The 16,667-nt window shown below is 39.4% G+C and overlaps 1 protein-coding gene across 6 annotated transcripts in view; it reads left to right on the plus strand.

The window, feature by feature from the left end:
• Positions 1-16,667, plus strand: part of LOC124556763 (protein ROP) — a 148,880-nt gene that overhangs the window by 64,043 nt on the left and 68,170 nt on the right. For all 6 annotated transcript variants that reach the window (XR_006968685.1, XR_006968684.1, XM_047130771.1 and 3 more), the window contains exons 6-8: positions 6,208-6,423; positions 6,589-6,690; positions 15,385-15,592. Coding sequence is in view for 4 of the 6 variants with exons in the window: in XM_047130771.1 (XP_046986727.1) it covers positions 6,208-6,423; positions 6,589-6,690; positions 15,385-15,592 (526 nt within the window). In the remaining 2 variants the exon portion in view is untranslated. The remainder of the gene's footprint in view (positions 1-6,207; positions 6,424-6,588; positions 6,691-15,384; positions 15,593-16,667) is intronic.

The following is a 16,667-nucleotide window of genomic DNA, read 5'->3' on the forward strand; positions in this document are numbered from 1 at the left end:
CCCCCCCCAAACAGTGTTCTACCAAAAGAATTCGCTTCTTGTACTCTTCCATCACTGTTGTGACCATACTCCCAAACATAAAGATCAATGGCTAACAAGACTGTGGAAGGAAATCCTCTGCCATTTTTAAATGTTGATCCATGTGTAGCAGGAGCCCTAACTCTGATGTGCTTTCTGTCTAACCTATTGATAAGGTTCAGAAGGTTCCACAGTTCTCAGTAATGACCAGCCATTTTCTTCCAGATTTCTTGAGTTGGTGTTGGTAAATATTCAGGTTGCAGGTGTTCCGGGAAGGTGTTTGACAATTCAGCCACAGTTCTTAGAATATGTCCTCAGACATAAAAGAAAAGAGAGATATATATTAAACTTTAAACAATTTTAAGCACTATGTTCACTGTAGTACACCATTAAGAAGGTACCCATCAATGTCTGTTAGACTTCTATTGACTAAAGTCAAAACTCCTTTGTCGTCGGAGACAGTGTTACATTACTAACAGCGCATCACTTCCATTGGCGTCGAGTTACGTGCATGTCAGGCCATTGTCTTGTTATCTATCTGCTACACCACATGTCAAGGTTGGCTCACTATGTCGGTGTATGTCCTCCCTAAGAATCCATATGAACATCACTTTCCGTGTCAGCTCAGAAGGTATCACTACACCATTAGTAATCTAACCCCGATGAAGTTGACTGTAAAATATGTGTTCTTAGTAAGTTATTTATCTTAATTTCACTCCAGAGGCCTGTTGTTGTATTTTGACACAATATACTTACAGCTGTATGAATCTGGCTTAGAGCTGCATTTGCATCTTTATACAGTCCTTCCTGTCCTCACACTACTTCAGTGATGGGTACCTTCTTAATGGTGTACTACAGTGAACATAGTGCTTTAAATTGTTTAGAGTTTAATATATATCTCTCTTTTCATTTATGCCTGAGGACAGATGCATTGTTGGATCCTTTTAAATAGAAGTTTCTTCTCAGAATAGTGCTTAAAGTACAATGTTTTTTTGGCTATTAATTCGCTGTATCTACTGTAAATGGTTTGCTTCAGTGGCCTTTAATCACACACTTCTTCTCAATTTTTTTTTATCCTTGCAGCAAACACATGCCTGTTGCAGGTTTATGCCAACATTTTAAAGTAACTGCTTTTACTGGGCTTAGCTTTTGATGACTAACTTACTCAGCTGCTATAACCGAGGATCAAGATTTCAGAGTACTTAGTATTTTGAAGTGTGATAGTCATGAGGCTTGGGGAACTATAAGTAATTCTCTCTTCCACAAATACTTGTGCTTCTACAGCCAAGGTTACTGAAGGCCTTGCTGTTGTGTGCACAGACCAACATACACTGCTGGAGTGTGGTGGAGAAAAAGAAATACTCTTGTAAAGACATCAGTTTTGATCTGATGATGGTGTGTGCCACCTGGGGGATAGATGTACTGATAATGGTATCACTGTCATCTGCCAACAGATAGTGTAGTGGCATAGCCACCAGATTGCCATTTGTGTCTACCCTTTAATAGGGAATGTTGACAGCCAGAAGGCTTGTTATGGTGCGAACCTGTGAGGCAAACAGGCAACCGTGTCAGAGACAGACACTCTTACTTTGTGCAGCCAACTGAGCAAGATTGAAAGGGGTGAAATTGTGGCCTTCCAAATGGTGACATGATACTTCTGGAGAATTACAATACAAGTTGGATTTGCTTCGTTAGTTGTGCAATGATGCTGGTATCATTGGTCACCTGAACATTCTCACACCTGTAGCTGAGACTCTGGATGTCCACACTTCACACACACCTGCTAGGATTGTCGTATTGTAATGGCAGCAGAAGCAGATTATACAGCTACTACAGCAAAGATAAGAGGGCTTGGGAGCTGAGATGTGTAAAGTTGAACTGTTGTGAACCAGTTATTAGCAGTGAGTCTAAGAGCATGCACATATCTAATCTGTCTTCCAATCACGCTATAGAATCAATATGCATGACTAAAGTGGTGCTGTCAGAGGATCACTTGGAAAATGGAATAATATGCCATGATCTTGAACAGTGAAAGTAGATTCTGCCTGCATGCAAGTGATGGTCATGTGCCCATAAGATGTAGACCTGCTGAGTGTTGTAGCCATAGAGTGCATTTGTTTATGACACACTGCCCCCATTCCTGGGCTTATGGTCTGTGGTGCCAGAAGCTAAAACTTTCTATGTGCAAAAGGTTGTTAAACCTGTTCTTTTGTAATTCTTGCAACAGGAATGTGATGCATTGTACTAACAGGATTGTGTTTGCAGCACAGTCTTTGGACTTGTCTCCAATTGAGCGTGTGTGGGGTATAATGGGATGAGAAGTGGCTTGTGTGACTCATCAACTAACTACTCTTACAGAACTACATGAATAGGTTGAGCAGGTGTGGCATAAATCTCCCAGGACAGTATTTGCCATCTGTACGATTGACTGGATGGCTGCCAGTGCTTGTATTGCTGCCTGTGGAGGCGGCACCATATACTAATACTAGTACTTCAGAATGCATCAATACCTGGTACCTCAGAACCGCGTGTGCTATTGATCTGTAAATTTAATCATTTCCTGTACTCCATATGCACTGTTCCAACAAGTCTTGAGTGGATTGGAAACATATAAAAGGGTATTATTTTTTTTATCTGGCAGTGTATTATAATCATTATTGAAACACCTGCTGGTCAGAACAGGTAATTAGGATTGTTGAAAGGGCCAAATAAGGTTGGTTTCAGTTTCACCTTTTAATTGTAATTTCTTGTAATTTAATAACACATTTACAACCAATGTGGCACATAGCCGAACCTTTACCAAATGCAACTCTTTCATGACTGAAGGCCTCCAAACAAGAAATCTTAAAAATCAGCAAGATAAAAAAATCAATTAAAAAGCAAATAAAATAATTAAAAAACATTTATCACAGCTAGGTGGAAAACCTCAAGGCAAAGCAGATAGAACAAACATATGCAAGGTGCAATACAAATGACTGAAGGCCACAATTAAATTTCAAAATTTTAAAATATATTACCATAATCTTAAAAGGCAGAAGGCTGCAATGTTTAAGCTTGAAAGAAAATTTTAAGAATAAAGTTGCAAGGCTAAAAGCCCACCATTAATTTTGCAAAATTTTAAAAAAAGGAAATATATCCATAAGCCTTAAATTTTAAGTAGCTGAAAACAAATAATTGAACACTGGTGAGAAAGACATTAAAGACAATGGCACTTAGAAGCCTCCAGGGAGTTCGTTCTGCCCTTGTTAACTTACGTGAGAGAGGTGGTGAGCCCAACTGTACTTGATCCATCGGAGCCCGACCAGGGGACAGCCTCGGACCGACCGACATGATGACTTGCTTCCCATCAATCAGTAGATGAAAACTCAAACACAAAAGGATACAAACATGATAATCCACAATGAAGTATGTATTAGCTGTCAAAATTGCACACCATGTTGGACAGCAACAACAGGTGAGGAAAGGACACTGCCTGAAATTACGTTAGTGGCCAGGGCAGGTAACCGGAACACTAATGGCCACAAGGTAGAAAATTCCGCTGGTACACTTGAATTTGAAATACGGTAATATAGTTAACTTCACTCAAAAGAATACTGCCTGAATTGACGTCAGTGCCCAGGGCAGGTAACCAGAACACTAACGGCAACAAGGCAGAAAATTCTGCTGGTGCACTCGAATTGTAGTCAACCAAAACAGTTAATTCCACCGCATGGCAGCTAAATTTCAGCAATAGAAACACTTGGTGTTGCTCACAAGAAAACCTCCCCAACAGCAAACCACCAAAACGAACTACCACAACATGAATGAATGGACGTGGTGTGGGTAGTTGAAACCACTAGTCAACTTTGACGTCCTGGGTCGGTGAACCATGAAGCTCGTAGCGATTGGACAGCTCCACACACGCCCTGCCACTGCACAGGGGCCACCAGTGGACCCAGCCGACTGCACCACGTGGAGATAACTTCCCTGGTCCGTAGCAACCGACCGACTACCGTTATAAGGGCAGTCGTCAGTGGAAATAACGTAAACTACACACACAACCTGACACACACTTGCACGAAGACCTGAACGATATCCAGCAGTAACTAAACACACAGGAAGACAAATCGGGAGTCGGTGTGTGTGTGTGTGTGTGTGTGTGTGTGTGTGTGTGTGTGTGTGTGTGTGTGTGCGTGCGCACGCGCGCGCGCCAGGCGGCAATTTCGGGGGTTGGGGACAAATTCATATTCTTGAGGAAAAAAAACCTTGTTTCACAAAGAACCTACACACACACACACACACACACACACACACACACACACACACACACACACACACACACACAGAGAGAGAGAGAGAGAGAGAGAGAGAGAGAGAGAGAGAGAGAGGACGACGACGACTCATGAACGATCAGCGAGCCAAAATGGGTCTTCTGGTTGGACGACTGACCGACGATCCACCAAGACCATGTCATGGCTCAAATGATGTGTGGCAGCAATGGTCGGGTGAGCCATATTGACGCAGACCTCACTGCTGCTCCAAGCCGACTGCACTAGTGCCGCATTGCAACTCGGCGACTGACAGGCCCGGACTGCGTTCCAAACATGTTCCAACTGACTGGCAGACCCAAACTTGCAACCCGAACTCCCCAACTACAGTCAACGAGCAGGAAGTAATAGCAGTCAAACAACGGTACTACGAGAGGGGATATATCGATACGTGCTGCTAGCACCGGTCATGGTCAGGCTGAGCAGCAACTCAGTGACAGTAGTAATTTAAATTAATGTAGTGAGGTGGAAGTACGTTAAAAACAGGGTGTAAAATACATGATGGCAGGAACACGAGCCACGCATGACTCAGTTATCAATAATAAAGTTTCCACAGTCAGTGTCGGTCTCAACCAGGGTATCCGAGCCAGGCGGCAATTTCGGGGGTTGGGGGCAAATTCATATTCTTGAGGAAAAAACCTTGTTTCACAAAGAACCTAGCATCCAGCGCACGTCGATCTATCGATTATTCATATGATTTTGAAATCCCTTGCTGTTTTTGGAAATTTTTGAACACATTCTAAGTTGATTTCTGAATGAATTTGAAGTTGATTTTTGAATGCATGGACAGAGTACGTTATGTCTCTGCCAGGGAATCCTCGTCGCATCTGGAAATGAACTTTCCTGCAGATAAAACGGGACGGAAGCTTAGCTTCTCTTGTAGCTTATTAATCTGAGAAAGAAATATTATACGTGAAATGTATATTAACTTAAACCATTGACTTTTCCTGTTGATAGAATTTGAATTTGTACTCTCGTAATACGAAAATACGCAGTGTACATGTTGCTGCACATCAATGATCTTTCCAAAACGTGTTTTACCCCCCCTCCCCCCCCCCCCCCCCCCCCTTCCCTCCCTTCGAGTTTCATTTTCTAAAGTGCCGATAAATTCTGCGCTGCTGTATGAAACCATATCCATTCAAAGGATTGATAAGTTTTACAGTTCTGACGGAAAGAATACAGTCACTTAACACGGAAAAATTGTATTTTCCCCTGGGAGAAAATTTATTTTTAACTGGGAGATCTGTGAATTCTTTTTCCTTGTCTGCATATATACCCTGATAAAGCAATGCCATCATACTCTAGTTTGGAGAACCTTCCCCTGCCACAAATAATGATTACTGTATTAGTTATTGTGTGAGGCATTTTAAGAGTGTAACTTACAAATTTTAATGTGGGGATAACCATTAATTTAAGCACATACTATCCTTCCATTTTATAGGAAAGCAAAGTGTGATATATCTTTCAAAATTTAGCGCATTGCAGAGCAGTGAGCTCATAAATTTGTAGTCCTGTGGTCAGCTTGCTGCCCTTTTCTTCTGCTATTGTTTAGTTATTTTTCTCATGATGTTCCCCTACAGTGTATCTGTTAATTACTGATTGTACTGTTGCAGTGCACACATTCATGTATTTTACAAAATGATTGTAATATCATTATGGTGAAAATTTCAGTTGAAATAAACTGTTGGCTCACGTAAATTATCTTCTAATATTATCTGAAGTGACCATAAGTTCCTTATGTTCCAGCCTAGTCTTAAATTTGTTCGGCATTGTTTGTAGATAGGTTCACAGAAGTTTTATTTCCATTTTTAACTTGCTCCTGTCTAATAAGATAGATGTTCTGTTTTTAGAAATTTCATTTTAATGATTATCTTTTTTCCAGTGATTTTGACAAGAATGTTGAATTAGCCCAACTAGTTCAACAGAAATTAGATGCATATAAGGCAGATGAACCTACAATGGGTGAAGGACCAGAAAAAGCTCGTTCCCAGCTTTTGATTTTGGATAGAGGATTCGACTGTGTCTCACCATTACTTCATGAACTAACACTGCAAGCAATGGCATATGATTTACTGCCAATAGAAAATGATGTCTATAAGTAAGTTATTTTGTCATACAGCTGTATTCACAGCCTCTGCCCCCTTCTTCCTGAGTGTATTATTCTCTCTTTGAATTTGATACAAATTCACAAATGTAACATATTTTAAGTTATCTCTGTAAATATATACTCCTCCATACTGAATCTTTGATTTCTGTGGTCTAGGTATGAAGCAACAGCAGGGGCACCAGAAAAAGAGGTGCTGCTGGATGAAAATGATGAATTGTGGGTTGGGCTCAGACATCAACACATTGCTGTTGTTTCACAGTAAGTTTTAGTTTTTGTTTCCTAAAATCTGAAAATAAAGTGCAAATTTGCGTTTGCACTGCCTCCTTTCTCTCTTTCATTTGACAAGCTTGTGCCAGATATTGCACTCTTCAGTGAACTATCACATTATACATTGGATATGGGTTTTGTGAATCTGGGGTTCCTGTACTGGGATCTGGAAATGCTGCCTCACACCACTAGTCCTTGGGCATGCCTTAGTGGCCATCATATGGTTCAGCAGTTGAACATTGTGTGCAACAAGGAAGTTGGCATAACCTGGATGAGAAGTGTAGTACAAACCTCTACAAAAAAAAAGCCCTGAAAAAAGTTTGCTATGTATCACTGCAGTGGATAGTTGTTGATGCAAAACAGTTCTTAGTAAGCAACCTATTGAGCACGTGTTACACGTTAATGTTACAACTAGGATTTCCATATAATGCAGGGATCCGTCTGATGTATAATCTTCATTTCACTAGATTTTAATGTGATGTATTACTCAGAAACATGCAGTAATTTGTGTGGTCTATGGACAATTTTACAGCCATGCAACCGAAAGGTATTCAGGTAATTGTGCTCAAAGAATGATGTCTCATAACACTTACAGCACAGTGACTATATGCCATATGGGCACGTGCAACCAGGTGTTGCTGAAGGCATCCATATCCCTTATAGATAAGTGTACCTACAACCTGAGGGCAACAGTTACTTTGTCTTTTAATGTGCAGACTGTTCCTTTTTCTGCTGCCAGAGGGCTGCACTTACTGGGTATGTCACTTCAGTGGAGATTTAGTGAGCTACAAAGTAGCTTCAGTAGTTAACACATAGTTGTGTACAAAAGTAGAAATGGCACTGCGAAGGCTGTCAGACCTTGAATATTTTGTATGGACATTAAAGATCACCAATAGGAGATAGAGGTGATTCATACTTTCCAGGCTTAAGTACAAGTGATAATTCATGTACATGTATTTTGGTTATCTGTGTAGTGAGTCTTTTATTTCTGTGTTTAGTAGTGGAAGCAGTGTTGACAACTTCATTTCCCTTTGTGTCTTCAGAGTACTTACACCAATATTCTTCCTCTATTTAGACAACAGACTAGACTTTCGGTTACAATCTGTAGTAAGTGGTTGTGTACATAATTCCAAGGAAAGTGAGCAAGACTGGACTAGATGACCAGCCACAACTGCCAGTGTTCCATGTGAAAGTGGTTATAACTTCAGAATTTTTTCTCCCCAGTGAATAATGTATTTTAGTCATATCTTTGATGATTGCATATGAGATATAAAATGTTAAACAAAAGACAATCTTAAAAGGAACTGTGAATGGCATAAGTTGCCTGCAGTGGAAATACACTGCCTGCCAAAATATAGTGAAGCACTCGGAAGACATGGTCAGATATTAATTTAACTCTGTACATGTACACATCGGTGAGTGTGTAAAAGATTATTCATTGTTATAGGTAGAATGGCCAACTAAGTTCTGTAGTGTGGTTAGTGTTCAGTGTTTTTACCAGACCTGATAGTGTGTATAAGCTGCATGAACAGTGTCAGATGTTGAGTGATCTCTAGGAAGAACTGCGATGCCACTTACTCCAGAGAGGCAGCAGTGCCAGTATCTAATAGAATTTGAATGGGACATCATTGTGGGGCTCTCTTTGGCTGGCAGATGGGATCGTGCAGTATGCTTATTTGTGAGGCATTTGGATGCGACACTGACCTGATGTCGGACTGCAGGCAGATGTGAGGGCAGTCATAGTCGTCATTAAGTTCCAGTCAACTGTGTCTTCACCACAAGGAAGGATTGCCATATTGACCACCAGACAAATTGTAACTCCTGCATCTGCCATCTGAAAACAAGTAATTGACTCGCTGCAACATTGTTTCATCCTGCACAGTTGGTTGGAGACTAGCAGCAGCCACATTAGGGAATTACTACCCCATGTAAAGGCTGCTATTAACAAAAACAAACACCTGCATATTGAGTGTCGTCATGACTGAGAAGCATGGACTGCTGAAGAATGTAGTCACATTGTTCAGTGATTAAGTGAATCATCATCATCAGTTGTTGAAACCAAATAAGTCTTTTTTTTACATTTTTCAGGAGAAACAAAAAACTGAATACTGCCATATGTATGACTGCTACATTACTGGAATTTTTCAGAACTGAAAGTGACTTCATTCTGGAAAAGAGCAGCATCTGTTGAAATGAAATAAGTCAGGCACTTACTTGGTTTCAACAATATACAGCGTGAAGTGAACCACCTTTTCTACCATTTGTATGAGCATGACATGTTTCATATTGACACCGAATTATAGGCTATACTCTTAAATGTACTATTCAGTGAAAAAGCGAAAATTGAAAATTTTGACTTATTTGGTTTCAACAATTTGTGATTCAGTTGTGGTTCTGCACCACCACAGATGACAGTCGGTAAATATGGCAGTGGGAGAGGTCCCATTCTTGCAGTGTTTTGGAGAGGCGCAGCTGTGCTTTTCATGGCATCATCGTGTGGGGAGCCATTGAGTAAGACTTTCAGCCATGGCTGGTTGTGGCTGAGGGAACTAAACGACTAAGTGGTATGTTACATACATCCTGTGTCTTCGTGTGTTTTCTCATGTGATAGTGTTGTGGTGCCATTTTTCAACTGCACAATGCTTGTTCAAACATGGCATGTGCCTTTACACACACACACACACACACACACACACACACATATATATCCATCCACACATATACAGACACAAGCAGACTGCTTGTGTCTGTATATGTGTGGATGGATATGTGTGTGTGTGTGTGTGTGTGTGTGTGTGTGTGTGTGTGTGTGTGTGTGCGAGTGTATACCCGTCCTTTTTTCCCCCTAAGGTAAGTCTTTCCGCTCCCGGGATTGGAATGACTCCTTACCCTCTCCTTTAAAACCCACATCCTTTCGTCTTTCCCTCTCCTTCGCTCTTTCCTGATGAAGCAACCGTTGGTTGCGAAAGCTAGAATTTTGTGTGTATATTTGTGTTTGTTTGTGTGTCTATCGACGTGCCAGCGCTTTCGTTTGGTAAGTCACGTCATCTTTGTTTTTATATATATAATCTACGAAAGCGCTGGCAGGTCAATAGACACACAAACACAAAGATACACAAAAATTCTGGTTTCGCAACAAACGGTTGCTTCGTCAGGAAAGAGGGAAGGAGAGGGAATACTGAAAAGTGGAGGTAGGTCCTTTGTAAAGTTTCCTCAGTTCTGCAAGGATAAAGCTGTGCAATGCATCAATCAAACATGCAAATCTAAAACTATCTCTGGGCTAAGCAGGTACAAAATATTAAAATGCTTGGCAGTAACCCTATTGCAATAGAGCTTAACAATATGCTGACTTTTAGCAAGTGTGGGTTTCTATTGATGTCACATTGGGCTGCACCTTCAGAAACTGAAGGATGAAGCTGAGAGTTTGTGTAATTGCCATTGAATGTGCTATAGAGGGAATGTGACAGAGAGGAAGCAAAACATTTACACTTTCCTTTAATTAGTGTTGTTATAGCACACACTTTTCCATTTCCTCAGGAGTAAGGAACAATACTACCTGTTCAACGCAGAGAGTTTGTCAGCATATGTTCATCTAGGAACAGTAAGGCAACCTATGGTTATTATGACATAGCTGCTCATGAATCTGGAACACAATGTTCATCTACCACTGTTTAGGGCCAGTCACATTTTCAAACACTCTCAAGACTGGTGAGTCACCATTCCACATCGGGGAACAGTCTGTGATGTGAAAGAATTGCGCTACCAGATGTTTCGCGAGATTATACGTTGGTGCCCCGATATTACTCACAATAGGCCGCAGTGGCACATTATCCTTGTGAATTTTGGGCAGGCCACCACCTGTCACCATCCTTCGCAACGAAGTGGCGTACTGAGGACGTTGGTCCACAGAGCACGAGCCATATCAGACTCAGACAGCTTATCCAATGAGCTACTCCATCTGCGCACCGTTTTCCAACAAAATGGATATTCCGAACGGGAGATTCACCGTGCCTTACAACTGAAGCGGGTTACCCAACGTGAGGAAGTGGAAGAAGGCGAAGAACAAAGGGGAATGGTCATCTTGCCATACATCGGCGGTGTCTCTTCAAAAATAGGAAGATTATTGAAGAGGCATAAAGTTAAATGTGTTTTTCGTCCGCCGGCAAAACTCAGAGCTCTCTTGGGCTCATCTAAGGACAGCCTTGGCCTAAGAAAACCCGGTGTTTACGAGATTCCTTGTAGCTGCGGCATGTCGTACATCTGACAAACTTGTCGCACTGTAGAAGAGAGATGCACTGAACACAGACGCTACACTCGTCTGGAGCAACCAGAAAAGTCTGCAGTGGCCGAGCATTGTCTCAGTACAGGCCATTCTATGAATTATCAACATACAAAAATCCTCGCATCGACGAGTTCGTACTGGGACAGTGTTATTAAGGAAGCAGTGGAAATACGTAACTCGACGAATCTTGTAAACAGACACACGGGCTTTCAGCTTAGTACAGCTTGGGATCCAGCACTGGCCATATTGAAGTCGCTTCGAGCAGAGAGGAATACTGTTGGTCATGAGACTGACGACGATTCGCCAGCAACATAAATATTCTGTTGACAACGGGAGAATAATCAAGGCGCCTACGTGGACGCGCAGTTTTGCTTGCGGCTTCCGTCGGAGGTCGCTGGGGCGGCCGATGGCAGCGCAGAGCAGCGGCGGCAGCCTCCGCGCGTGCGCCGAAGTATTTGGTTCTTCATCCTGTTGGTGGCGTTACTGTCCTTCCAGCTACTAGCTGATATCGTCGCTATTGGCCATCGAATTTGGCGCCTCCACGCATGCGCACTTCCTGTCTAAAACTGGCATAAATGGGGGGCCCTGGTCCTGCCTTAGCAGTGTGTTCGTCGCACCTGAAGATGTCGGCCAGTTGCGCTGACGAAATATTGTGGAGTTTGCACTATGACATCCGACGTCTCGCCCGAGAACCATATATACAACATGTCCGCCGGGAAAGCCTCAAGCAACACAACATTTATATTATTTTGACATATTTAAAATAAATATTTTAAATTAACATCCTTTGATATGTGACTGTTCTTAAACCTGGTGATGAATGTTAAGAACACTTTATTTCTTCAGACAGCTTCTGTGATATACAATAAAACCTCCCAGTTGCTGTGGTAAGTTTAAGCACTGAAACTTTCCTTAAAACATTTTTCATTGATATCCAAACTTTGTCACTAGAAGATTTATTGAATGATGATATTGGGCCAGCAGGGTGCTAAAAATGCGCAAGAACATCATTGTTTCCCAAACTAATTCTTTCAACCTCTGCAAGCCACCACTGTCCACCATACACACATGCCACTGTGTCATTCAACGTTAAAGACAGAGATGTAATTTTACTGACTCAATTATCCTCATAAATTTTGGTTTCTGATGTTATATAGCATCGAATTAAGTTTTCTGCAATGCCAAGGAATTTGTGAAAATGCCTTGTTCCTTTTGTTGCTATACAGCTTTCAAATCTGGTTTTCATATGCAGAACCACTTCTTTATTGATCAGAAAATAGGTCATGCCTTTAACATTATCCTTGCAAAAGACATACATGTCCTGTACTGTGAGAATTTGGTCTGTGGTTGGTCTTTGTAGGCTGGCTTTATTTCACATTTTGTTGTACCTCCTACTCCATCACATGCATTTTTACCATGACAAGATGCAAAAAAGTGTCATTTAGCCTCCAACCCAAAGTCTGCTTTGTGGTTGTACGGATTTGAAAATTTCTTTTTGTTCTTATACTGACTACCACTTCCATCTGAAAAGTATATCAGCTTCTTAACCTTGGGAGAATTTTATTTAATGTAATTTATTACATACTTTTGAAACACATGTACAGCCAAAGTGTTGTGCTCCAAGTAGTCCCTTGGAATGCAAATTGCAGAACTGCAAGCTTCATCTTTCTCATTTTTAAAGAAGAGAATAAATTGATGCACTGTTGCCTGGTACCCTTGTATTGCATCCTGAATTACAAATGTAAAATTTTCTACAAAATCAGCTAGCACTAGGCATTCGGTTTCGTGAATTTTTTGCTTTTTTGTCCTTCAAAAACTTACTTTGGATTTTAGAAACATCCAAAATACACCACTTAGGGTGGAGGTCACAGAATTTTGACCTTCCAATTTTCCTTTCAGGATGAGACTTTTTGAAAGCTACATAAAGTTCATTTAAATCTGACAGCACTAGTTGTTTCTGCTTTGTTATTTCAACTTCATTTATAACAACTCTTTTGCTATCTTTGCAACCTGGGCACATTCTACTGTTTTCATCATCTTCAAAAAACTGCTGGATCTTTTTAATTGTTTCTTCACTCGCACCTAATCCTTTCTTCTTTCCTAAAACTGGAAGAATGCCTCGCTCTTATACTAATTTTTGGGTTAGTTTAACCAAACGATGAGAAACATCGAATTCATGAACTATTTTTTTTCTCTTGACCATGAGTCAGGGAGCAAATGTAAAATTTTAACTTTTTCCTCTTTAGATGTCGTTGTTGTTGTTGTTACTGAACATTTAATTTTTGATTTCTCTGTTAAGCTCAAATATTCAGTGTCAGATGAAGCTGGTGGTAGGTTTTCTTCTTCTTTAGACATAATGTTGGTATCTGTATTATTAAAACATGATTCCAAGTCTTATCTAATTTTGTGTGAAATTTGCTGTACCTTATTTTCAATAGCTGCTTTTCTTTTTCTGCTACATAATTTTATTATTTTCGAAGCAGGAGATATGTCTAGCTTAGAACAAGCAAAATCCAATGTGCCAACAGCTTCCTCATTAGGAATATAAATGTCATTAACAAGGTTACACGATTCTGGTTCTGGATTCTTAACAAATACTTTTGAGTAACAATTTGGGCACAAGGAATTTCCAGGAATCACATTACATTTCACTTTGGAAGCTATTTCAGTCTCACATAACAAGGACAAATGTTAAAGTTGCAAGTTTTATTTCCCTCAAACCTTTAGTAATAGGCTTTTTATGAACTTTAAGTGGATCACAGCACTTTCTTTCAAAAATGTAGTTGTAGTTCAGAATATATTTCTTCTCGTGATACTCACAAACTGATGTTACAGAAGAACTTATTCAAAATTTAAACAAAGTTTGTCTAACTTCATCAAAGTCATTGATATTTTCAAGTTTTTTGAAACTGAACCGTAAACTGTTTTGTGACACACTTCACTTTGCTATCTGTCCAACAGAGCACTGTTAATCCATGTTATTGCATTCCAGTTAATCTGTCAAAATTAATTACAAATTACACATAGAACAAAGCACATAACACATTCTACACTCTCGATGAAGTATGTACATCCACTCTAACAGAGGTTTGGGAACAGACCGACTACAACAATGCAACATGCAGCAATAATGTACCTATTGACAATAAACCCAAACGTAAATGGGCATTCTATTACCATAGAACAGAAGTGAAAGCTCCTATTGTTTAAAATTGCATTATTAAAAATAAATAAACTAAATGAATATTGGGTGATAGTGTTAACTAATTATACGTCACAATTAAATTTTATTACATTGATACAATAAACCATTTAAATAGGCAACAACCATAAGATCAGTCATAGAGTAATGTGAATTATTTCCTCATTTTCAAAAATCCATATATCTGTTCAGTCAGATATCATTGCTGAAATTTTTACAGTACTTTGCCATCATATAGGTGTAAAAACTGTGCAAAAATCATATTTTTATATTGAGTCCCACGTGAGATAACTAACCCCAAACTTTACAAAAAATTAAAATTTTCAAATTTCAAAAATTCATAAAAAATTAAGGAAACATTTGTAAGTGTTATTGCTCTATATGAGGCTAGTAGTGTATGATATCAAACTGCAGGAAAAAAATACTCATAAATCGCTCCTTGTATGTTATTTTTGGGCCTAAAAAGTGGATTTTTGAAAATTTGGATAACAACTTTGGAGGTCATTTTGACTGGTTATTTTTGAATTTAGGGTATTTTGTGTAATAGACAATGTTGTAGAGGACACTTTTCGAAAAACAATCATGTCAATTGCAATGTTGTAACTTAACCCAGTGCACTGATATTCATAGTTTTGCTAACGTCTCTAAACTGAAACATCATCGCGTGCTTACAAATGAAAATGGCCGCCATTCAGTAAAGATGAAAGGTAAAAATTTTTTTAAAACTATTTTGAACTTTTCAATTGTAGGGTAATCACATATAAAAAATTAAAATATTTAAAAATGGTCATGCAACCATTACTGGTCACTTCTTGTGGATTGACTCCATAGCTTCCCTGTATATGCCCTGTTGTGCATAAAATACCCTTCCGTAATTGTTCAGTCTTTCGGCTTATGGTAAGTAATGCCGTTCTTATGTTGTCCCTCATAATTGTTGAATTCGCATGTATCGTAGTTTATTGCACTAGAAAGTGTAACTGTTGTTCTGTGATTTTTTTTGTCTGCGAATTACTGGAGGCTTATGTAACAGAAAATCCTATTAAAACAATTTTTTATTACACCTGTGTTTAAATGTAACTGGGTGTGGGCTAAATAAAATTCTTCTTAAGAAGTAATTGAAAATGGTGGGCTGTAGTTTCAACTTGTTCCTGACTTGCAGCATATTTTCTTCAGAAGATTTCTTTTTTCTTTTTCTACTCAGGAATGTTACAAAGAATCTCAAGAAGTTCATTGATTCCAAACGAATGCCACAGGGTGATAAGCAGTCAATGAGGGACCTATCACAGATGATAAAGAAGATGCCACAATACCAGAAAGAGTTAAGCAAGTACTCAACACATCTTCACTTGGCTGAAGACTGTATGAAAGCTTATCAAGGCTATGTAGACAAACTGTGCAAAGTAGAACAGGTCAGTGAAAATATGACATAAGATGTTTTCTGTCTATACTGCAATTTGAAGTCCAAGCTATAAATTTAGATTAAATACCAATTTAAATTTCCAGACTTACTTTTGTATTTTGAATATTACCTCTGAGCGGTGCTGCATGTAGTTTTTCATCCAGAGGAAGAAACATTTGAGTACAGTCATATCATAGATACCATAATTGGTTTAGAACAGTCAAGGGTATTGTATGCTGTCTACATATTTGTTACTACTAATATTCGTAAGTGCTTAATTATTTGTGCAATTTAAAGATGTTTACTTACATTGTTCATCATTAGTCACATACAGCTATAATGTTACTTCCCATACACAGTTACATTGTGAATCTAGCACATAGTTTCAGTGATACAACAAAGATCAGATAAGGAGGTGAAAAATTGCTTCTAAATGTGAATGGATTTCACTAAAGACCAATGAGATGACAAGTTGAAGTGCAAGGAGAAACAAATTAATTTAAAAAAATCAGAGATTTCTTAACTATGGGAGCCATAAATGAATCCACAAGGAAAATGGAAACCTGCCTGCATGGCAGAGGTCAGCAGCTCATGCTTGTGCGGTGGCGGGGTAAGGTGGTTCAAGTCATGGTGGTGGAACAAATTTTCATTGCCAGTATTTGGTCGGCAAAGGGAGGAGAAGTGGTGGCGTAAAGTTCCTGATCATGAGACTTTGCACCCATGGCGTGGTTTAAATACCAAACCTCTCCACAGTGTGTCATGAAGTGAGGGCATGTGACACGGTTGATGGTGATTCATCTGTCGGATTCATGGAAATCAGAATCCAGGATCTAGCAGTGGAGGAAACTGCAGCAAAACTTTTCAGGCCATTTAATGAGACTTCTGCAAAACTAGAAACAGTAGTGTAATGAATTTGAGACATCGAGAATTACTAAAATCTGACGATATAGAACAAATTTAAAGAATGAAAGTGATTGTACTATATATTGTAAGAGTATCTGATTTTAAGTTCTCCAGCATGATAGATTTTATATCAGATGGCTCAAAATAGGTTTTTGGTGGGAAATAATAAATTGTTTTATGGT

The sequence above is a fragment of the Schistocerca americana genome, chromosome X, assembly GCF_021461395.2.
Source record: "Schistocerca americana isolate TAMUIC-IGC-003095 chromosome X, iqSchAmer2.1, whole genome shotgun sequence".
Classification (NCBI taxonomy): domain Eukaryota; kingdom Metazoa; phylum Arthropoda; class Insecta; order Orthoptera; family Acrididae; genus Schistocerca; species Schistocerca americana.